General features: G+C 51.7%; 1 protein-coding gene across 8 annotated transcripts in view; it reads right to left on the reverse strand.

The window, feature by feature from the left end:
• The window catches only part of GATAD2A (GATA zinc finger domain containing 2A), a 98,128-nt gene that overhangs the window by 25,585 nt on the left and 47,597 nt on the right, over positions 1-24,946 (reverse strand). For 6 of the 8 annotated variants that reach the window (XM_069588979.1, XM_069588976.1, XM_069588972.1 and 3 more), the window contains exon 3: positions 10,398-10,666. In XM_069588979.1, coding sequence (XP_069445080.1) covers positions 10,398-10,666 — 269 coding nt within the window. The remainder of the gene's footprint in view (positions 1-10,397; positions 10,667-24,946) is intronic. The other 2 variants (XM_069588978.1, XM_069588975.1) reach the window with 1 other exon arrangement.

Genomic DNA, 24,946 nt, shown 5'->3' on the forward strand with positions numbered 1-24,946 from the left:
GAGGGTAGGCTCCAAGGGTGGAGAGGCCTGTCCTGGGCTACCCAGGGGTGTGAGTGAAATCGAGCTGTCAGACCCCACCTTTTTTTTTTTAAACCACCTGCCATCCCCACTGCCTTTCAGGCTCACAAATTACAATTCAAAGCTCATCTTAAGGGAAAACAAAACAAAAACAAAACCAGAAATCTCCTGCAATCAGGCCAGCTCTTCTTTGCCGCAGGGCACACTCTGCTGGGGAAATGCTCCTCTCCGGGTGTGTCACCCCCACTGGCCTGGGGTCACACACAGAGCTCCCTTCAGCCCACTTCTTCCCTGGGTTAGGTGGCTGGAGGGTCAAGACGGGATCCCCGTCCCCACCCCCAGGGCTGGTTAAGGCTCTGGTACACCTGTTTTCATCACATCAGAGATACCAGCTGCAAGATAAAAAGCAATGCATAGGAAAGCAGAGCCTCCACAGCAGAGGGCTGGTCAGAGGCCCTCTGTCATGAACCCCCGTAGGTAGATGCTTCAACGACCACTGCTGCGAGGACACCACTCCAACAGGAACCACACCATGAGCGGACATCAGAAATTGTGGCTGCAGAATCAGACTAAGTAATTTCAAAGTAAGGAAGTGATCTGATCTGCTTAATCTGCCGATCTGCTTAACTCACACATGTGTGAAGCCAAGAGTTCCTTGTGTGTGCAAAGTCGCATCAGTCGTATCTGACTCTTTGTAACCCTATGGACTGCGGCCCACCAGGCTTCTATGTCCATGGGGTTCTCCAGGCAAGAATACTGGAGTGGGTTGCCATGCCCTCCTCCAGGGGAATCTTCTTGATTCAGAGATCGAGCCAGCATTTCTTGCATCAGCAAGTAGTTCTTTAACACAAGCACCACCTGGTAATTCCTAGCCGCTTACCTAGATGACTGTACACAGTGGCCTCTGGTTCCTGGTGGGGCAGTCACACAGTAATATCCCCAGAAGGCTGGCACTATCCAGTGAAAAGCCATCCCCACCACAGGCAGAGGAGGGCGCAATAAAGGCAACAGGGAAGTGGCAAAACTGTGGGGCTCCTTACCTGACCAGGCTGGCTCACAATATGCCCCTAGGTCACTCTGAGAGTTAGAAAACAAGGCACCTCAAGTCTGCCATGCTGCCATCCAAAAATAATGATTTTTAGAAGTACAGGTGAACTCCCTCAAATTTCAATTACAAACCTGTGATAAGATGTGGTAGGACAGAGAAGAACTGGGATGAGCAGCCCCGAGGGGAGGGGAGAAGCAGAGGTCGAGGAAGAGATGGAGGGAAGTCACAGAGGTTCAGGGAGGCGGCAGCTGAGGCCAGGAGTACAGAATGAGGAACTGATTTCTGAAGGAGCATACCCCTCGGTTCCACGTGCTGAAATGCAAGCAAGCTATGGACTTCTAGTTGAAGCTGACAGAGCTGCTCCCCAGCCTGCTCGGCCTCTCCTGGAAGTCGCCCAGCAGCAGACAGAGAATTAGCAAATGAAAGGCCAGCCCACAGCAGGTGGTTGGGGAGGGGCTAGGCTCCTCGGTGTGTCAGAGCCCCCACCTATGGGAAGTGATGGCCACAAAGAACAGGCTCCTGGCTGCAGGACTCCCAAAGCCCTCACACACGGTGCAGGGGAGACGGGGGTCCATCGCTGGAGCCAAGGTGAGGGCCACCACACCCACTTGGGCTGTGAGAACCAGAGCCCTCTCCAGAGCCATCACAGGCCCACAGCCGTGTCACATTCCCGCAAATCACTCAAGGACGCACATTCCAGCAGACAGCTGGCAGGAGGGTCAGGCACAGCTGCAGTGGGGCACGGTGGGGAGGACAGGGCAGGAGGGGGCTCGGGGCTGAACACGGCCATGGAGGACCCCCACCACCCCGCACAGCTGCTGGCATGCCAACAGCGCTGGCCTCACCCTGTCACGGAAGGCAGAGGGCTGGTGGTCACACACGCAGACCAGGACGTGGGCTCAGACCTCCCTGGAGACCTCATGGCTAAAACTGTGAAGACTTGACACTCAGTGAGGATCAAGTAGCTGAATCTCCACACACAAGTGAAAGCACTCAGACATTTTAGAGGAAAGGTATAGCAATTTCCTTTCAAACAACTCAATACTGACCTACCCTGTGACCCCAGCCTGATCCCTATTCACGTGAAGATTTCCACAGGAATGCTCCCAGCAGCCCCAACCTGGAGACTGCCTGGTATCCGTGGACAGGTGAGTGGGCGACTACGCGTATCCACACAGTAGTTGCTCAGTGAGATGCTGATATACACCACAGGGATGAATCCCAATCACACAGAGTCAGAGACGGTAGACCCCACCAAGCACATACTCTCTATTTCTAGGAGGTTTGAGAAGAAGCAAGACTGATGGAAAGTGGGAGAATACACCCCGTCAGGAAGGGCTCCAGTGAACCATCCGGGGTGCTAAGGGTCTGTACCCCGATAAGCCTTTGGACTACACAGGTGGATACACCTGTGAAAACCACAGCAGGAGAGCATCCGCAGCCGGTACCAGCAGCACTCCCGGCAGAGCAATGCCGACCCCAGTGTTTGCTGCGTGCACCCTCTCCTGCAGACTGCTGGTAAAGCAGGCGCAAACAAACAAGGGCCCCACAACCTACGAACAGCAAGTGACACACACACCTGGCCCTGTGGACGCAATGCCTACTCAGAACAGAGCGAGGCCATCCACACGAGCCCGCGCTGCAGACAGCAGGCGGAAGCACCACCACGTTACTCTCAGAGTCATTCACTTTGGAAGAGGACTCGAGCATGAACCGGGGTGTGGATGGCATGCTCCCACAAACCGCTCACCACCATGAGTGGCTAAGTCCTGTCTTACTGGCAAATGATCTGAGAACCCTGGCTTCTATACAGAGTGTCACCCACCACTATCAGAGTCCCAAAGGACAGGGCAGTGATTCTGTTATCAAGGATATCTGCTTCAAAGGTGGCCTGCTTTGCAGGCACCTTGGTGGGGATGAGAACACACGTCAGAGTGCCTCCCATCCACGCCACAGGGCGCACCACTGGTCCAAGCAAAGCTCTGTCCCAGAGCAAAAGAGGCACACGACGCAAAACGGGGAAGGAAGAGCAGGTGAAGCAGCTGCCTGAAGACCACGCACCCAACAGAAGCCAGCAAAGGCAGCCATCATGCCACCTGCCCCACACATCCACTCACGGCCCACAGGGCTGGCTGGTGAGAAGCAGAAATGGGGCTCCAAGTCTGCCCCTGCTGTGCCTGAGGCCTAGGAGCCCTAGCTTTGTTTCCCCTCAAGGTAAAATAAGGAAATAGAGATGGTCTGCTCAGGTGCCCAGTGACTTTCAGCCCTTGTGAGCCACACCCCTAAAATCAAGGCTCCCCAACAACTCTGCAGGTTCTCTGACAACACTATGGTAACCTAGAAAACCCTGTCCCATCACGTCTGCCCCCAAGGGCCAGCACAGGGCCTTGCCAGAGAATCGAGGGAGAGCTGGCAACTCAGAAAAAGGCAGACAGAAATGTTTTCAGTGAAGCATGGGAGTGTAAGCATGCAGCTCCCACCTCACACAGCCCAGGGGAGCCGAGGGACCCCGTCCTAACCTTTCCGGTGGAGAAGGCCTGGCAAAGAGGTTCTTTATTTTACTGAGTTAAATGTATCTCCACCCGAGAGAGGAAAAACAAAGCTATTCTCACCTGTGTGGGCCTAGATTACTTCTGAAGATCAATTTGTGACAGAGAGTCTCCTCTATAGCAAAGTGTAGGAATGGAGTCTATTTATCTTAGAAAGGAAAAAAGAGAGAGAACCCCCAAACAGCTTCCTTTGTCTGTCCCAGCTCCAGCCACATCCAACAGTCTGGACTTGGGTGGGGAGGGCAGCACAGGCTCATGACCTTTGGGCTGGTCTCAGACCAACAGGCTCAACTACCACCTCTGTGGGATTCTGTTTTTCCATGAGCACATTTATGGATGCCATAAGGGAAACTGAACTATTTTAACCTCATTTTTAAATTTTAAACACCCATACTGAGACATAATTTACATACCGCAAAATTCATTCACTATAAAAGTATAACTCAATGATTTTTAAGTGAATTTAGAGTTGTGCAACCATCCCTACAAGCAAAGCTTAGAACATGCCCCTCACCCTAAATGATGCTGTTACGGACGCCCATGCACTTGTCTTTGCGCAGATGTACTTTCTCAGGTACATTCCTTGGACAGATTGTCAGGTCATGTGCTAACTTGGTCACATCTAACTTTTTAAGAAACTCCCAAACTGCTCGTGTCATTTTGCATTTCCACCAGCAACATATAAGGGTTTCAACCTCTCCATATCCCCGCCGACACCTGTTATTGTCTCTTTTAATACAGCCGCCCTTGAGACTCGTTTCACGGCCTAGCCTATGATCCACCCTGCGCCACGTGCATATGCGATGTTATTTCCCAGGGTTCTATAGACACCCTTTAGCCAAACAGAGGAGAAGGCAATGCAGCCCACTCCAGTCCTCTTGCCTGGGAAATCCCAAGGAAAGAGGAGCCTGGTAGCCTGCAGTCCATGGGGTCACTGAGAGTCCGGCACAACTGAGCGACTTCACTTTCACTTTTCACTTTCATGCATTGGAGAAGGAGATGGCAACCCACTCCAGTGTTCTTGCCTGGAGAATCCCAGGGACAGGGAGCCTGGTGGGCTGCCGTCTATGGGGTCGCACAGAGTCGGACACGACTGAAGCAACTTAGCAGTGGTAGCCAAACAGAATCAGTGCTCTTCAAGTCTTTCAGAATCCTGCCAATTTGCAGCTTAGTTGCTCTACCAATTACTTAAAGAGAAGTATGAAGTCTCTAACTACAATTTGTGAATTATCTATTTCTATTAGCAAGACTATCAGTTTGTGCTTCAGCTATTTTGGGGCTCTATCGTTAAGTACATGTACATTTGTGACTGTTACAACTTCCTGCTGTGATATTAAAAAAAAAAAAAATGACGCTCTTTTCGACTTCCTAGGTGGTTCTCCGGTTGAGAGGGTACGGGTTCAATTTCTGGTCGGGGAACCTCGTGGCCAAAAACCAAAACATGAAACAGAAGCAACATCGTAAGAAATCCAGCAAAGACTTAAAAATGGTCCACATTAAAAAAAACCGAACAGTCCCTCTTTGGCGTTAGAAATATTTTTGTCTTAAAGTCGATTGTGTGTGCATGTATGCGCACCCGCTCAGGCACAGCCCAACTCTGTGACCCCATGGATTGCAGCCCTTTAGGCTCCTGTCCACGGAATTTTCCAGGTAAGAATATCAGGTTGTCACTTCCTCCTCCAGGGGATCTTCCTGACCCAAGTATCAAACTGGCATCTCTTAACAAATCTCCCACATTGGCAGCTGGATTCTTTACCACTGCGCCACCTGGGAAGCCAGTTAATTGTATCTGATATTAATACGGTCATTCTAGTTTTCTTATGGTTATTTACAGTGTCTCTTCCTTATCCTTTTATGTAAGGATCTAAGGGGTGTCTCTTATAGACAATATATAATTAAGCTTTATCTTACCTATTAATCTGGTCTGACAATCTCTGCCTTTTGATAGAAGTATTTAAACCATTCACATTTAATATATTTTTGATCTGGGTGGATTTACACATTTATCATTTTGCTATTGGTTTTTTACATGTCTTCCTTCTTTTTTGTTCTTCTTTTCCTCACTGACTGCTTTGTGTCAAATATTTAATGCACCACTAAATTCTTCTGTTGATTTTTTAAACAATATTTTAAAGTTATTTTCTTAATAGCTGCTCTGTGTGCAGTGCTTAGTCGCTCAGTTGTGTCCGACTCTTGCGACCCCATAGACTGTAGCCCACCAGGCTTCTCTGTCCATGGGATTCTCCAGGCAAGAATACTGGAGTGGGTTGCCATTTCCTTCTCCAGGGGATCTTTGCTCTAGGGATTACAATAAGCATTTTACTAAGATCACAATCTGCTTTCTGGTAAAATGGAGAAACTATTCCCATACAGCTCCATCTCATTCTTCTCTACTGCTGTTGTCCCATATATTATATATCTATACATGTTACAAACACAACAAATTGTCATATACTCTAGATCAATTGCCGAAGAGCTATGGTCGTTTTTGTCAATTCTACCCAGAGTTGTAGTTAATGCTTTAGATGATGTTATGTCTTTTAACTAAGAAGAAATGAGGGGAAGAAAGTCTTCTACAGTAGCCCACATTTACCTTTTCCAGAGCTCTTCATTCTTCCTGTGAACATAAGTTACTAACATGTCATTTCCTGTCAGCTTGAAGAACCAGCAGCTCTGCCAGCAACAAATCCTCTCAGTCTTTGTTTATCTGAAAATGTCTTTCTGCTTTCGTTTCTGAGGGACAGTTCTGATGCACTGAGAATTCTGGGTTTATAGTTGTCTTCTTTTAGTACTTTGAATGCATTTAGTTCCCTTTCGGTTTCCATTTGAATGCCTCAGGTGAGAAGTCAGCTGTTAATTATATTAATGCTTGCCTTATATGTCATGAGTTGTTCTTCTCTTGCTACTTTTGATATTTTCTCTTTTTCTGTGGCTTGTAACAGTTTGACTGTGATGTGCTAGGTACAGATCTCTTTGCATATATGCTACGTGAGATTTGTTGGGCTTCCTGGATAAGCTTCTCCTCAGATACATTTCTAGGGATTCTTCCTTCAAACAGTTTTTCTCTCTTGCCCCAAATATGCCTGCAAACGTGGGCTAACAGAGCTACTGTGCCTCCCCACATGTCATCTTCAAAACTGTCACTTCAGCCAACACCACTCTCAACTGAGTGAGCCCCTTCTCACCCATCACAGCCTGCACTGGCCAGGCAGAGCCTCCCTGTGAACAGAGCTGGGCGGAGGGCATGAAAGCAGCGTCAGGTGAAGTGGCACAGATTGTCACCATTTTAACCCCACATTTCAGCAGTTTCTTATGCATAAACCCTTCTCAGATTGTTGCGTGCTTGTGGTCCGTTTCCAGGATGCTGGAATAATTGATTCAGGGAAGGAGGGAGGGCTGGGCTGTCAATTCTGTCCTGCTTTATAGCTATTTTTTTGGGGAAAAGGATTTGACAATCTCTCTTTACTCAATCACTGCTGGAAGCTGCCTTCCAGTCTTGACTCATTTTGAAAATAAAACATACACATTGGAAGACTATGTCAGAAAAAAAATGCCAGAGATGAAAAGAGGAACTGAAGAGAAAGAGAAACCTCTTCCTGCTGCCTCTTCACCAGTCTCCACATGCTCGAAATCCCCCAAAGTAGGTTTTTTCTAAAAGTTGTATCTTGATTGAAATTCACCAGCCACTTCCTTAAAGAAAAAGTAAATTCTCTCTGCCAGAAGCCACCAGAAACTCCCTCTAGTCTTCAATACGCCTAAACTGGATCATAAGAATAGGACAGCACGAAAGAAAGCAGCAGCCCGAGCAGGAAGAGCCAGAGCACGGGGCAGGGGCGCACTGGGCGGAGGGAGCGGGGCTGACACACAAACGCTGCCGCCGTGCTCCACACAGCGGGCAGCTAACTGCAACCTGAGACCCAGCACAGGGAGCTCCACTTAATGCACTGTGGGGTCCCGAACAGGACGGAAGCCCAACAGGGAAGGGACGCATGTGTACGTGTGGCTGACTCATCTCACTAAGCAGCAGACACTAACTAAACACTGTAAAGCAATTATACTGCAATAAGAATTAATTAACAAAGTTTAAAAAGCCAAACAGAAAATGTAGAAAAATACTACGTGGCACCAAAAAAAAGATTATTCCAACATTCAACAACACAAGTAAACCTGGGATTTCCGTGGTGGTCCCCTGGTTAAGAATTTGCCTTCCAGTGCAGAGGACATGGGTGCAATCCCTGGTCAGCGAACTAAGATCCCACACGCTGCAGGGCAACTAAGCCCACACACCACATGGGCACATGTGCGAAGAGCTCACATGCGCAGCTAAGACTCAAAAATAAATATTAAAGGCAACAGCGTAAGTAAACGTCACAAACATTATGCTGAATGAAAGTAAGCAAAGGCTACAGACTACATAATTCCAATCATTTAAAGCGGAAAAACTAACCTCTGCTGTTCGAAGTAAAGAGTGGTTACTCAGAGGGGAGTGACAACAAGAGGGTATGCAGGGGCTGAATAGTATTATATTTCTTGATTCGAGCTACAAGAAAGAGATTAGTTTGTGAAGTATACCAAGAGGCACATGTCTACTTTTTATCATGTATGCTACACCTCCATCAAATGAAATTCTCTGTATGGAGGTTCCCAAGGGATGACCCAGATGCTCTCAATGAGGATCCAAAGACTGCCAGCTTCTAACACAGAAACCATGGCCACCCACCCCAAAAAAGATTAGTTCTAGAATGGTTCTGGGCTAGACTTGATCCTAGTATTCTGTCAAAATTCTCCAACAAACCAGACAGAACATTTTGTGTGGGCACTCAAGGAAACACCAAGCTCTATATGCGACATCTTACTTTAATTTTAAGTTTAAAACTGACGAGTACTTGTCACCAACACTTCTCATGCCATGCACCATGGTCAATTTCTGTGTACACATCTGTTACCTAGAGATGCAAAGCAGACATCATCACCCATTTTACAAATGAAGAAGCACAGACTAAGGTCACCCACCCAAGGTCAGCCAGGGAGCATGGGCTGACCCCCACTCTGCCAAAGCCAGACCCTCCACAGTCTCACACTGCCTCACGTCTGGAGACACCGGGGCGCGCCTCGCCCCGCGGGAGGGCCCTGCTCCGTGTGCCGGAGCCTCACATCTGGAGACACCGGGGCGCGCCTCGCCCCGCGGGAGGGCCCTGCTCCGTGTGCCGGGGCTGGTCTGCCGCTTGCGCTCCACACTCGTCCATGCTCCTTCACGCAGCCTCACAATCCCCTCACAATTCACTGGCCTGCCCTACAGGGGAGCATGGTGATTACAGGGGAAAAATGCAGACCAGACAGCTAGAAACAGGGCTTCCCTAGCAGCTCAGTGGTAAATAATCCAGCTACAATGCAGGAGACTGTCTGCAACGCAAGGGATGCAAGTTTGATCCCTGAGTCAGGAAGATCCCCTGGAGAAGGAAATGGCAATCACTTCACTATTCTTGCCTGGAAAATGCCTTGGACAGAGGAGCCTGGTGGGTTAGAGTCCCTAGGGCTGCAACAGTCGGTCACAACTTAACGACTAAACCACCGCCGCCTAGGAACTTAAGAGGGACCCAGTGAATCTCCACAAATGTGGGCTCTTCCTTCTCTTCACCCACATGTGACACTGCTGAAGGGAAAGCAGACCCAAACTCACAATTTCCAGAACTTTAAAAGAGGCCTCTGGTTTAAAACAGGGAGGGCAGAAAGCAGAATCAGACAGAAAGGCCTTTCTGGGTAGCAAGAACACAAACACACTCCCCCAACTAACGGGCTTCCCCAGCAGGAGGGGGTCAAGTTCTCAATTTATCTTGAGGTAAAATTTCTAAAGCCGAGAAATACCGAGTCAGACAATTTCTGAAGTTCTTAGAACACCAACCGTCTGGGCCCCCAGTGAATTTAACACAAAGCCTGCAGGCTGGGGTCCCTCTGTGGGATTAGTCAGCAAAAGAAAGGGAAGAGCAGCCAGGCTCTCCAGAGCTGCACCTCCCACCTACTGCCCCCTCCCCCACCCCAGGGGGCCAGATCCGGAAGGGAGTGTGCAGAGGATACACCCACATGCCCCCCAGCTGCTGGCTCACTGGACAGCAGGGACAGCAGGGCTGAACACCGCTCACCTGCGCTCAAGGGAGGACCCGGGAGAGCTGGGGGAGGGGAGGGCGCTGCAATTCTTTTCACAGGGAGAAAAGCAATGGGGTGGCACACCGAGCCTTATTTCTTTCAAGCTGAGGATTGGGAAAGTCACTCTTGAGGCCATCAGTACTGACTAAGGGGAAACCAGTGAAGCACACGGTACCGAACTTGGGAAGAAAGGGGCTTCCCTTCCCACATCCACCGCCTAGGAGGAGTGGTGGCTCCAGACTGCCCGCAGCCCAGTGACCCAGGCAGGGGGCGGCAGCATCTCTGGCCCCCCAGTGCCCTAGACGTGAAAAGCAGGGAGGCAGGACTAAAGGAAAAACTCATGCTTCCCTACAAACCTGAAGCAGAGAGTGGGCACAGGCACGCATTCAGTTGAGACCTGCAGCCAAGCAGGGGAGCCGACAGAGGCTGCTACTCCCATCCTGTGACAGCCACCCACACTACAGGTGGCTGGGCCCCAGGACGAAGGCTCCTTGGCCAGACGATGGGCAGGTGTCGGAGCTGGAGCCCACAGCCGTCTCCACGGCCACGCACTGAAAGCTGCCTCCCCAGGCCCGACGGGCAGCTTCGCCTCCACCTGCTCACCCGGGCCGGCCCCGGAGCCCGGGCCTCTTGCTCACCTGTGCGTGGTCCGCATGTCCACAGGCCCGTCGCCCACCTGCCCTTCGCCTCTGCCCGTGGCCGTCGCCTCTGTCCCCCTCAGCAGCCCTTGGGCGGGACCTGCTCCCGACTCAGGCGTCACTCGCGTATCTCCGTCAGCATTTAAATCCGAGGCCAGCACTCCTCTCTCCATTTTTATCTTCTTGCTCTCCACATCGTCCTCCGCTGGGTCCCGCTCAAGTGCTCGTTTCTGACTCCGTGTTCGGCATGCTTCTTCAGTCATTCTGAACTTTAGGGGAAGGGGAAAACATGACATTTAAACTTGGCATGACCAAGCAGCTATCTTCTCAGAAACTTTTCACAATGTCAGCTTGAAGTGTTTGCCTCACCATGTGACAATGGCAGAGGTGGGCACAGCAAATGAAGGGCCCGCAAAGCGTGCCCAGAACATTTCTTCACGGGCTTGAGCAGGAGCAACAGGGAATCTGGGAGGCCAAGCTATGTGTTACCCTGTCCGGGGCCAGAAACCTACCAGGACTAGGGCAGGAACAAGGGAGGGTGGCTGCTTGTCACAAAAGAAGGGGGAAATCTCTGCATTCCAGACTCAAGAGCAAATAGAGGAAACTGTTCTAGGTCTGACCCCCTCCGGCAGGATCGCGCGCACTGATGTGAGCGATCTGGAATCCAAGAAGGGGGCACCACGCTGTCCCAGGAGCAGGGCCACAGCCCAAGTCCAGCCCTGACCTGCCCTGATGAGGGCTGACCCTTCAGCCAGGGGCAGCCCCTCACTGCCTGCTCACCTCAGCAGGGTGGAGGGTGGGGATCACATTTAACCCTTTGACTGCCGACAAAGTGAACTCTGAATGGGCTGAGGCCTGGCCCAGCACCCTGTACCTGCAGCACACACATATCTTGATTGAAAGAAGAAAAGAAGAAGGGGAAAAAACACCGCTGAGTCAGGTTTTGATCCCATGACATCACTGGGCTCCACATGACCCTTCCCAGGATTCAGTCTGAGAGACAAAGCACTTTCCAGAAAACCAGTTTGAACCGGTTCCAGACAACAAGCTGAAGTGTTGTTAACCCTCACAGAGACACTGAAGGAAGACCGCAGTGATGGCTGTTTGCAGGGAGACTGCTGGCATTCCACAACCCAGTCTGGCACACAGGTACTTGCTCTTAAAGGGGCTGCTCAGAGACCAGCCTTGATGTCCCAACAGGGCAGGACACTGGAAACCAGAGTTCCAATGGTCAGGATCTAAGAAGCCACGCAAGAGGTCATCACAGGACGAAAAAGAATCTGGCTGCCAGGCCCCTGAACTCCCGAAGTACCAGTTCTCCACAGGACAGTCAATGCCCACACCTACCAACATGGTAGCCCCTTGGGGAACCCCAACCACTCCCCACAGTGTGCCCACACTGAAGACCTCCTGGCTGTCTCCACGCAGGCAGGGCACCCAGCACCTGGGTTTCTCCCAGGCAAAACCCCTGGGAGGCCTGTCCTGGGTAGGGCCAGGCAGAAACAGTCCAGAGCCCAACTTCTGGAATCTGGGGGGTGGTACAGGGCAGTGAAGGAGCCACATTGCTGTGTGTGGGGCACACTCCTGAGGCAACTCATCTGCCACCTCTTTAAAGGAGCCGACTTCACAAATGAGCAACAGCGCAAGGCACTGCCTTGGACTCAGACGGAAAGGAAGGGAAGTGACAGCTGCTCCATGCTCCTGGCGCAGGAGGCAGGGCGTCCGTCTGACACGTGTTAGGCCAGCGTGGCCGAGCCTGGGCACTCAGACATCTGCTCCCACAGGCAGTCCAAATGGGTGGAATCAAGAAGGTTTCTCGATGGCCGTGTCACCCCCAGGGTGCTCCCCATTCCAGGCAGAGCTTGAGAACTCTTGAAGCTCAAGGGCACAGGCTATCAGCTGGGCCTCGATCTGCCTCCAAACCTTCCTGGCACCCCAGCCTGCACCTGCCACCCCACCTCAGCCCCCTAGGTCCCACAAACTGTCAGACTGCTGAGTCTGTCCTGTTTCCCCGTGAGCTTCAGACAAGTCAATGCCTTGAATGGAAGTCACCCTCCCCTCCTCTCCCTCATCGTGGGAGGGACCGGTCACTTTCCTTTGGGGCACTGCCTAAACAACAGCAGCTGCTCCAACATTTGGAGAATTGGATGAGAGCAGCGATTTCCGTGGTCACTCTGAATAGTGGGTACCTGTACTTCCAGCACCAGAGAGGAGCCTACTGGGCGTAAAAGATGTGGGGAGTCCAGGATCTCAGGTAAGGAAGTCCCCCACTGTTGTTAAGAGAAAATTCTGTCCCTTAGGGAGAAGCTCTCAGTCTGGCCAGCCCAGAGGGGGAACCCTCCAGGACAGCCTCTAGAGTGGTAAGCCCCAGGCTCCAATCCATGAAGCTCATCTGAACCCCAGTTTCAGTCTGAAGCCCTTCCTCTCAACTGTCAATAGGAAGAACAAGGTTGGGGTGGGGGAGGGTTAGGGAGTGAGAACAAGGAGGTTGCTCTGCATGAGGCCATCAGACCAGCGAGGCAGTGCCCCAGTGACCTCATTTCACCGTCACTGGTGTGGGATAAGTGGTCCCAAGGGGCCAGAGTGGAGTTTCACACCCATGGGGCTGCTCCCTCCAGACTCAGATCTGGTCAGGGTCCCCAGCCGAGGACCTGGGAGACTCGTCTGCTTGTGCTCAGCGTGTAGCGTCAGGGCAGTGCAGCGTCAGGGCAGCGCAGCGTCAGGGCAGCGCAGCGTCAGGGCAGCGCAGCGTCAGGGCAGCTCACTCGGAAGCCGAGGGGCTGGAACTCTGCCAACCCCAGACACTCCCTGGGCCTCTGGCAGGCTCCTGGGGTGGGGGGGCCGGCTGCTGCACCCTTCCCCCATGACACGAAGGACGTGCACAGCTGGAGGGGGCGGGGACTGCAGGGGGTGGAGGGGGATGAAGTCTCAGGTTCTGACCTCCTCCTTCTTGGGTGGAGCCTCCTCCGCCACAAGGAAGGCGGCTGCCTTAGTGCCCACATGGGGCCTGCCGCCAGCCAATCTCCATCCCGCCAGGCAACTGTTCCTGGGGAGGGCAGGTGCGAGTAAGGAGGGGCCCCACCCTCCTCTCAGCAGGAAGGACCTGTGACCCAATCCAGCACATCAGGGCTGGCGGCCACCGCCCTGCAGGCACAGCAGAAAAAAAAAAAAAAAAAAAAAACGGTTGTGAGGAAGAAACCAGCCTTGAGGAATGAAGTGTGACCCAGGAATGCAGCAGACAGACAATTTCTGCAAGACCAGCGAGGAGGAGCGCGAGGGTCCTTTCTGAAGAGCAGCTGAAGAGGATATATCACCCCAACCGGCAAATTAGGATCTGCTTCAAAACTCCTGGAGAGTGAGCGGGAGAGGATGAAGGCATAGCAGAGCAGCAGTGAGCAGCGTAAGTTCCACCACAGGCAGGAGGAGACCCGCTGGCCCGCAGAAAGCAGCCCCTCTAACTGAGGCAGGATCCGAGCCAGCTGCTGCCTGCAGGGCCGAGCCCAAGAGCAGCCAGCCCGGCGAAAGAGAGGCACCACAGGGCCCAAGGCTGCGGGGGCACGGGCTGCCACTGGGGAGCAGGGCCGGGACCCAGGAGGCTTCCGTCCCCCTTCTCATTCTCTCCAGACAAAACCTGGCTGGTCAGCAGGACGCAGCCCAGGTAGTCCTCGGGCCCAAGAGGGACAAGCTCCAGCTACACCAGAGGCTTCCCAAGCACCCAGAACAGACAAATCCTAGCATGAGAGCTACACCAAGTCCTGAGCAGAATGCTAACACAGGGCTTTGGGAGGGGTGCAGATGTCAACTGCTTCTACCAAAAGATGCTTTGAGTTAAATGTCACCTTCTAACTGGTCTGAGGACCTCAGGTGGAAATTCTATTCTAAAATAACTCCAAAAGGGTGATTGTGCTATGGCAGGAACCAATATTTTTAAACAGGACTCTGGGGACCAGCACCCCACACAGGCTGGTTCACTGGGGAGAGGGGAGGTTTAGAGAGGCATAAGTCACAGAGTCTTAACCCTGAGGTTATCATTAATACTCTCTGTACTAGGAAATGCTATGTATACTGTTACTAACATAACAGCAAAAACACTACTAGTAATACTCGTTTCAGGCATGAGGAAAGTGAGGCTTAGGAATACGTGTTTGGGAGAAGTGACAAGAGCTGATGCTCTGAAAAGCAGATGACGTGGGGTGCTTTTCCCAGAGCCCAAAGAAGGGCGTGAGCTCAAGGCGGCAGCAGGAGGAGGGTGCGGAGTGCAGACTGGCCTCAGGTGGCGCACAGAGGACAGGGCAAGCCAGGGGGAGGGGGTCCAACCTGTTCTAAAGGATCACGTGGTTGATCTGGGGACACACGGGGGTAGAGCAGCAGGGAGACATGACTGAACGAGGGGTGAACTTCAGAGGATCTGGACAACGTAACAACCAACAGCTGGACAGGGGGCGAGAGAGAGCCGTTTTGCTGCTGCTCTTAATTTTTGTCTGAGCAGCTGAGAGAAGATGGACTTGACTTTCTGGGACAGAGATGGACCAGATCTGGAGGAAGGACGCAGGAGTGAGACGGGCTGGCACGCACAGAGGCTAGGAGCGTGCGGACAGGTGGGGGCCTGCGCACGGCACAGCCGCTGGCCTCGGGTGGTGTGGAAAGGAGGGGCTGAGCTGTGCAGCAACTGCCATGCGGCTGAGTGACGACAGGGTCCAGATGCCAGCCGCACTGGGCACCGGCCAAGCTCCACACGCTCCACAACCCCTGGCTGACAGGCACACGTCTTCCCATCCAGCACAGACCTCACTGCTCTCGGCCTGAGCTGCTTCCTGATGCCTGTCTCTGAGCGACAGTGGCAGAGATGCAGCGGCTGCGCTCTGGAAGGAGCTCGCACCAAAACACCAGCTCTCGAGTTTTAAGTAATGTCAGACCTCCTTCAGGCCAAATGTAAGGGATGCGATTTAACTTGGGAAATAAAAAATGGATCCCAATGGCCAGCCCCCACCAGATACAGCAGGGAACAAGGACGAACCTTAGGAAGCAACTGGCAGGGGAGCTTGTTACTCTCTGAGCCTCAGTTTCCCCTCCACAACTCACAGATGTGCTGGGTGAAGAGAAACAGTGACGTCAGTAAAACCTTGAGTGAGAAAATCAAGTTGCAGAATGGTATGATACCATTCACAGTTTTAAAAGGCTTAGTTACAACCTGCAGAAAAAGATACTGAAAGCTCACTAAAATCAAAACTGAAAGAAACTGGACTAAAATCCACAACACTCACCCTCTGAAACTTTCACTGTCTATATTAAGCATTTCTGTACCAAACTATTTCTCTTAACAGTGACAATCAGTTTCTTTGCAGTCAAAGAAAACAAAGATAAAAAGAAGAGTTAGATAAACAAACATTCCCACTGCAGAGGGTGAGAAATGAAAGAACGGGAGGCATGAGGTGCGGTGAGGGGAGATGGTCCCTGTGGAGGGAGGCGCCCAGCTCCTCCAACAGGCAAACAAAGAGCCCAAGAGGAACCGAAACCTTCAGCAGACCAAGAGAGGGTGCCGCTGCCACCTTCCCACTTCTTACTGGCAGCTTTCAAGTCCACCTTCTGGACCACTTGCTACAGCAACTTCTGAGTTCTAAGCAGTAAACCCGAGCCCATCATTTCATCCTCACAGCCCACCTTCCACCTGGGTCGCCAGCTGGCCCCAGTGGACATCAGGCCGCGGCATCAGAGCCTGCTCTCCCTGAGAGGACCCCTCACTGAGACAGCCCACTGCAGCAAATCCCACACTGTCATCTCGCCCATGGCAGATATCCCCCATCTATCTTCATCTTCAGTGTAGAGCAAACAGTGTGGGTTCAGGATGGGCTGCTGAGTTAGACCTACATTTCTGTTAATCAGCCTCATGAAGGGTGTGACTCTTGGAGACGGCTTACATAGCAAAATGTATCAAGTCAGTCAAGGGCTTTGATTAAAAACCCCGCATTCTGACTTTCTGGAAGGTGACTGTACTGAGATGGCGCCTCACAGATTGAGGCCAAGGCAGGAACAGGAATCCAGGGAAATGGTCCAGGTAGAGGAACAGCACAGGCCAAAGCAGCTGAACCAGGACTCTCAGACAGAGAAAGAGGGGCCACAGTTAGTGCTGTGCAAAAGATATCCTCAAAAAGAAACCGGAGTCTTGCTCACTGACTGAAGCTGAGTTCTGAACCCTTCAGTTCAGTTGCTTAGTCGTGTCAGACTCTTTGCAACCCCATGACTTCAGTACACTAGGCCTCCCTGTCCAACTCCTGGAGTTTACTCAAACCCATGTCCACTGAGTCGGTGATGCCATCTAACCATCTCATCCTCTGTCGTCCCCTTCTCCTCCCACCTTCAATCCTTCCCAGCATCAGGGTCTTTTCTAACGAGTCAGCTCTTTGCATCAGGTGGCCAAAGTATTGGAGTTTCAGCTTCAGCATCGGTCCTCCCAATCAGTATTCAGGAGTGATTTCCTTCAGGATTGACTGGTTTGATTTCCTTGCTGTCCAAGGGACTCTCAAGAGTCTTCTCCAACATGACAGTTCAAAAGCATCTGAACCCTTAGTGGTCTGAAAGCATAAGGACACTCCAAAAATGTAAATGTTTTCTCTTCTGTATCATCAGAAGGGCCCCTGGCCCAGCCACCTGGCTAAAAGTTCCATGGGCCTTCAAAGGACAACAGACTCTCCCTGCCGCAGTCCAGGAACTCGGGTGGGGACCGACCACACCCACACATGTGAGGGCAGGTGCCATTCACCCAGAGTCTCTGTGGGTAGAACAGCCAGTCATCCCACAGCGGGGAAATCCGAGTACAGTGGGCCTGGACCCAGGTTCAACACTCTTCTTTCTACTTGGCATCCGTATCAGCTGCCCACCATGGAACATTCCATCGTACAGTCTAAAGGCCTTTTGTTAATCATGCTTAAGTCTTTTTTCCCCTCACCCTGGAGAGACAGGCACATGTGGGGCTGAAATGACACCAGTAGGGACAGAACAGCCGTCTTCATGCCTCCACGGCGGCCTTACTTCAGAGAACTAGGACCTGCCCTGCCGGCGGCTACAGAAGCACCCGTGGGGAAGTCTGGCCAGGAAGACCCCGCAACTGCAAGGTCTGAGCCCCCCTAGCGTCAGATGCCACTGCGCCCGCATGGTGTGTCCCTAGCTCCAGAGGGGTGCCAGCCACACAGCAGGTGCAAGCCAAACATCAGATGGACAAGTGAGGTTTAAAGAGACTCCCCAAGGGGCCAGGGTGGGGGTGGTGAACATGGGCTCCCTTCCAACACTGGCACTCTCAGCTCTCAACCCAAGGTTAATGTTCCTCTGTGAACAGAAATGTGGGGTCTTCTTTCACAGACAAGATAGCTTACACTGACTGGGCATTTATGTACTGCATGGGGGTCATCTCAGATGCAAGGTGAGTGCTATCATCAGCCCCTGATTTACAGGAAGGGAGACTGAGGCAGGTGAAAGTCACACAGCAAGTGGGAGGGATGGCGCTGGGACTGGAAGCCCAGGCTCCTCTGCACAGTGCCCACTGAAACTCCCCCATCAACCACCCAGAGTCAGGCGTGTCCTTTCCAAAGGACACAGGAAGCTCCTCACAAGCAGGAAGTGGGGTCGGACCACTCGCTCTGGCCCCTCAAGGTCCGAATGAGATATCAGATGTTTACAACTTTATTGAGTGTTATCAGCGAGACCACACCTTTTGCTGTTTGCTTTCAGAGCACAGAAATTCTGCTGGAGTACAGGATATGCATTCCTAAAAATTGCCACATGGTGCAAAATCATGCAATAAAAACACAGGGCTTATAGAAATGATGGAACAATACCACAAGACTTCATCAGTAACATTGAAAGAGTCTGGAACCTGATTTTTAAGTGGTAGTGTGTTAAATAGCTAAGAAATACACAAATGCTGCCTGAAGCCTTATGCCTCACCTGGGGGAAGACCGGGTGCTTGCCGTGCCTGTGGGTGGCGTGCGGGTTCTGAGTTACTGCAACAGTGGCTCAGGAGGAAGGAGGCCGTCTGAACCCAGAAGGGGGTGGGTGTGGTGTGATGCACGTCTAAGGTACGTGCATCTTGTTTTGGGGTCCAAGCAGGTGCTCTTTTAGCTGGGAGCAGTTTTCTGGATTCATCTAGTACAGGAGTCGGCAAACTTTCTTAAAGAGACACAGTAAATATTTTCAGCTCTGCAGGCCATTCAGTCACGGTCACTCAAGCCCTGCAACTGTGAGAGTGTGTTCTCAAATGGGTGTGGCTGTGTCCCAGTCAAACTTTATTTACCCCAACAGGCCACCAGCCTGTGGGCCACAGGCTCCCAACCCCTCAGACCTAGCATTTCTTCTGGACAAATCACATGCAACAAAACCGTGTGCCCTCACACCAACAGTGTTAGAACAAATCTGCTTTTCCAAACAAGCATTCCAGCAGAAGTGACCACAGAGAAAATTGGTTTCAAAAAAAGGATGTGAATGTGTTAATTCAATCCAAGTCCAGAACTCAAGGTTAACCCTTTTGACAAATCAGAAGAAATTCAGTTTCAAGAAGTGTCAAGTGCATCCTGGTTACTGCAGGGTCAGTCTGTCCCAACCACATGGGTCAAATTTACATCATTCTAAAAGCCCTACACACTCTCAAGACAAATAGGCCCCTCACAGAAGGAAATTACATGCTATAAACTCAATTACTGAAGCAGATGAAACTAACCCAGTTACAGAAACAAATGGTTCCTAAGCACACGTGCCTGAGCATCAGACCAAAGCTCTAAGGAAAAGCACAGGGGCTGAGGACCGGGGGTGGCAGGGGAGGATTAAGCCAGGAAAAGAAGAAAAGTAAAGTCGCTCAGTCGTGTCCAACTCTGTGCGACCCCATAGACTGCAGCCCGCCAGGCTCCCCCATCCATGGGATTTTCCAGGCAAGAGTACTGGAGTGGGTTGCCATTTTCTTCTCCAAGGGATCTTTCCCACCCAGGGATTGAACCCAGGTCTCCTGCACCGCAAGCAGACGCTTTACCATCTAAGCCACCAGGAAAGAAAGTGCAAATCAAGTACACTGGGGCTGAGTCGCTAGAGACCTAGGGTGGTGAGGGGAGGGGTCCCTGGGAAGAGCTTCAGGATCAGGTTTCTCTCCAGGTAACCGACTTAACTTTGCCCTTGAGGCCTGGTGGGGGTGGGTGCAGTCGTCTGTGTCAGAGAAACCCCAAGAAGGGCACTTCAACTGGTTTGGTGGCAGCAGGGTGGGGGGGCGGGCAGGAGGACACAGGTTCACTCCACACTGCCCCCGATGTCCTACTCCAGGGCAGGTTATGCAATGCCATCACAGCCCTGCTCCCTGCACCCTGAAGGAGCCCCGATGCGTTCTGCCTGCAGCCGCACTTCCACAGCTCAGCCCCAGCCTGGAGAGGCCAGACAGCTTCGGGAACAGCCGCTGGGCTCAGCCTTCACCCAGTCAGCACCTGGGTCCTTCAAGCCTCCTGACCTTTATGTGAATGCTAGGCACGCCACCTCACTTCCAGCCTGACAGCATTGTGTCCATCCCACTGGAGCTCCCTGGATCTGGGAACTTGATGTAGGTTTTCTGAGCCTCCTGCTTAATGTTAAGAGAAGCCAGCGTTGTTTGCCAGATAAACAACCACTTTACAAAAATTAAAGTCTTGACCAGCAAACACTTCTGTCATATTAAAGGAGCTCACCTGCTCTTTTAAAGGTTTTTCAACAAGGTGGGTAATGTCACTGCTGGCCCCAAACGGTGGCCTGTGGCGCCTAGTCTCTGGGAAGGCAGAGAGAAGGGCATAAAAGAGATGAACACGTGGTGCTCCAGGCTTGGGAGCATCTGACCCTACTTGATGGACGGCCTACTGGCAGAGGAGGGACTCAGGAAACTGGGGTGTCAGCAGATACCTCCCTGTTCCCCAAAATGCAATACACCAGGCTAGCTGAACACCAAGCAACCTTGTGTCATACACACAAATACACATGTGTGTACCCACACTCAGACACATGCACCCACACACACTCATGTATGTGCAGTTTTCATCCCTTCCTCTGACTTCCACATCTTATCCAATCATCTTAGAAAAGGTCTTTCTTCTCTGTGTAATTCATTTATGAGCAAAAGAACAGCAGTTCTTATGTGTGATCACTGTCCGCTGGGCTCCAGAACCAACTGTCGGGAAGGAAAACCATTCTGAAAATGAGATGAGACACAGGGTCCAGAACCACCAACTTCTGAAGCAAATGAAGGAGCCCACAAGCCATGCAAAATCCCTTCAGGGCTCTATGTGGACCCCTGCACACCTCCACCTCTTCAACCCACACTTCCTCTGAGACAAATAATTTCACACCTGGGTAGAACAAGAGAGCGTTTTAAAAATCACTAGCACCTGCAACTATGCTCATTTTTACTACTTTCTGCACACAGTAATTTAAACTTCCAAAGAAGGCCAAGAACCAACTGCTATTTACTGCTGTTAATATCTGAGTGAGGCCTGAACCTGGAAGGGAACTTCGGCAGTACCGAGGAGCCTGGTCAGTTACTAACAACCAGGGATACTCTTCTCCTAGCTCACAGCCTGTCTGATCCGGGACATGGATGTCAAACACTGATTCTGTGCCAGTCAGTGACATCCAAGGGGCCAGTAACTTGGGGGTACCACCTTTGTGGAAGGCAGGAGCAGCAGCTTGGGGCTGGCCTTCATGAGAGCAAAGACCCAGTAAGGATTGTGAGGTACATGTGTCGATCATCATTTTGTTACAAGCCAACAATGGAAAAGAAATCCGCTCTGCTGGTCCGGAGCAGGAGGCGGGAGTATCTAGAAATGCTTCATTAGAGGCAGGTCCCATGAGAAGAACCTGGAGTTGTAGAGATGGAAGAGGAGAAAGCAATGGTAGCAGAAAAGGTGAAGTGGCAGAAATATACAGGCATGTGAAAACCCATCTCCCAAGGAAGTACATGAAAACAAATAAAAGGGGATCAAAACTTTTAACAACTTTTAAAAATGGAATGAGGTTGCTTAGGAGGAAAAAACATTCCCCCACGACAGTAAGGCCACTTATAGGCTAGCAGCGATGACTGGGCCTCCCAGGCTGCAGACTCTGGGACTGGGATGGGGCGGAGGTCCTGGTCAGCCATCAGCCTGTGAGCGCGAGGAGGGCTGGAACCTTTACTTAGGTCCTGAAGGACAGGGGAGGAAGTGCTGAGAGCACAGAGTGTGCTCCCAAAGGCGTAAGTGCGCACACAATTTAAATCAAGTCACTCCATCAAACTAATCAATCTGGGCACCGATGCTCTCCACAGGGGACTCTCTGACCCCAGTCCCCAAAGGCGTGCGCTACCTAACCCTTCAGGGAAGAGACAACATTTAAGGATGCGGGGTTCAACTCAGACTCAGGAGTGAAAGGTGAAGGTTAAGTTCAGGAGCATCTTAGTCTCCTCCTAACAGGGTACTTCTTTCATGCCAAGCATGCCCAGACACCACATCCATCTGAAATAATAATGACACATCAAATATAAGGCCATCACCACTCAGGAATCATGCAAGGTAAAGTCAGACCAAGGCCGCCATCCTATCACGTCACCTTCAGTCCTTGGCTCAAGAACCACTTGGATATGTAAGTATGTAGACTGTTAACACTGGAAAGAAAAAAACAAAAACCATATATAAAACACCCTGGGCTCTTACATTCACAAATAAACACGCATTTACAGTCTGATTATTTTGGGGCTGTCATGCCCTCCTCCAGGGGATCTTCCCAACCCAGGGGTGGAACCCAGGTCTCTCTCACTACAAGTGGATTCTTTACTGTCTAAGCCACCAGGGAAGCCCAAGAACACTGGAGTGGGTAGCCTATCCCTTCTTCAGGAGATCTTCCCAACCCAAGAATCGAACCGGAGTCTCCTGCATTGCAGGCAGATTCTTCACCAGTTGAGCTTCACCAGGAAAGCCTTTTTAAGGAGGAGGACATGTAAATATAGCTTCTGGAATAATGCTTTTTGGGGATACATTTAATAAAATTAATCTGGAAAGCAGAAATTTTAATATACTCAGGTAGCAACCACCAACATTTTAAAAATAAAACCTCAACGGTCTTCAGATTCCTAAAGGCCAATGCCATGCAGACCTGGAGAAAGGTGGTGGCAGCACCTCACCCTAGAACCACTTGAGGGAACAGAGCAGGTTTGGGGACCAGTCATCTCCAGAAAAATCGATGGTCACTGCCTTCAGTGGGGCGACGCCACAGTAACAGCCAGCCCTCTGGTGGCCCGCCCAGCCACTCAGACTCACCCTGGGCACACGCAGGGCCAGGCCGGGGACAGCTGAGTCCCCAGACCACAACACCTTCCTCCCTCCCTGGAGTCAGGGGGCGGGGCAGCCAGAGAAAGCACAGGTCCTGTCGGGGAAGCTGGGGTAGGTGGGGAGTATGTTTTTATCTTTCCCAGACATAGACCATCTCTTGAAACTTCTGAAAACAGGGACCACCACTGACCAGCCAGGCCATGCAGATACCACTGAGATCAGTCCGCACCTCAGCCTCATGCCTTGGCCTGAGTATCCCTTCTCAGTGACAGGAGATGAGAGCCTGTCCACACCTCCATGTTCAAGCATCCAGCAGGACAAGGTCCACCTAAACTGACCACGCTTTAAGAGGGGGAGGGACTCGCAGCAAATGTTTTTAAAACTTGATAGCACCCCGGGGCTCACTCTGGAGAAGGAAGCTTGGATTTTCTGTTCTCAGAAGTGCTCAGTAACTACCCAACACTGCCCACCTGGAAGTGGCCCCACAGGGGTGTCTGAGCCTCTGAAGGCTGGGGCCTGCGCCTGAAGCCCAAGTGCAACCCCAGAGAGAGAAACAAATGTTACCAGAAGAAAAGGCGGCCTGTGAGGGGCGTGAATGACACTAGATACCCACAGGGAAGCGGTGGCCAGGGGCCCTCTGGCGCAGGACGTCACTGAGAGATTTGCCACTGAGCCTCCTCAGCCCACAAAGGGTTACGCCTGCCAATTCCCTGCCATCTGCAATGTGCCCAGCGGGCGTCACATCACCAAATGGGAGGCCTTAACCCTTCCAGGGCCGCCTCCCTCAGGACCTGGCTGAGAAAGCAGCCCTGACCACCAGCTCCACCGAGCTGGAAAAGGCAGGAGGTTTTACACAGAAATGTCCAGGAAGGGCCAGAAAAGCCTTCTGCATTCCCAGGAGGAGATGGGAGTGGAAAGAGGGAGAACCAAACGCGCAGCCAGCAGTGTGGTGGCACGGCCTGGAGGCCCTGCCCGGGCTCCTGTGTCAGCTCCTCCCCGCACACATCCTGCAGCAGCAGGGCCGGCAGCCTCACAAGGATCAGAGCCAGCAGGGAAACCTACGTCTGGGACTAAGTAAGTTTCTGGTCTCGATGAAGCCCAGGGGCCTAACAAACAGTTCCTCCTGATGAACAGCTCCTCCAGCACTTCCTGCACAGCTGTGAGAGCTGGAACAGAAATCTTCTCTCCCCCATCCTGTACAAAGATTGGGCGGAGGGTTGTTCTGGGTATAGACACCCACCACAACCTCCACGAAATAGCCAGGCTGACCTGAAGGATATCACATGAGTGGTCATTTTGTACAACATGCTACTCAAGGTACAAGCAAGATCTCGCCCCAGCCAAGGCCCTGAGAGTGCCTCTGACCTGGCTACCGCCACCCCTCTCACGCACCCCCTACCCCTCGACCCCGTTCTCTCAGCTCCAGCCACTCAGACATCCCAGCTGCTCCTCTGAAAGCCAAGTTTACTCCCACCTCAGGGCCTTTGTCCTTCCTGCTAGGTCTTTCCCGGAATTTCTCTACAGCATTCTCTCCTTCAGCAGAAACGGCAAAGTGACATGAATTATTCCCCCCACAAACGCGACTCGGTGGGTATCTACCCTCTTTCCCACCTCATCACCACTAGACATGCTAATTACTCATCTTTCCATCTGTGTGTCCCCCTCCTCTCAACCCCCACAAGAACACAGACTAAATCTTTGTTCAGTGATACTAGCCTAGGGCCCAGGACAGAATAGGTGTTCAATACATACTTGTTAAACAGATGAGAAAAAGTACCTTCAGTACTCTCAACTATGGCACTCCCCTCCCTTGTTAAATACGTCAAAAACTCTTCATGTCAATAGAAAATAAAATGATCAAAACCAAACAAAACGGGGACTTCCCTGCTAGCCCTGCGGTTAAAAATCCGCCTGTCAGTGCAGGGAATACAGGTCTGATCCCTGGTCCAGGAAGACCCCACAGGGCTCAAGAGCACTAGGCCAGTGAGCTGCGACTACTGAGTCCTCGTTCTAGACCACGGGAGTCCCAACTACTGAAGCCCACACAGTTTAGAGCCCGCGCTTGGCAGCAAGAGAAGTCACCGCGATGAGAAGCCGGCACACTGCGATGAAGAGCAGCCTCCACGGGCCGCAGCTTGGGAAAGCCCAAGCACAGCAACGACGACCAGCGCAGCCCCAAAGAATAGAACTAATAAAGCAAAATGCCTACTTCATACCATACATGAAAAACCAACTCAAAATTGGCCAAGA

Source organism: Ovis canadensis, chromosome 5 (genome assembly GCF_042477335.2).
Source record: "Ovis canadensis isolate MfBH-ARS-UI-01 breed Bighorn chromosome 5, ARS-UI_OviCan_v2, whole genome shotgun sequence".
Lineage (NCBI taxonomy): Eukaryota > Metazoa > Chordata > Mammalia > Artiodactyla > Bovidae > Ovis > Ovis canadensis.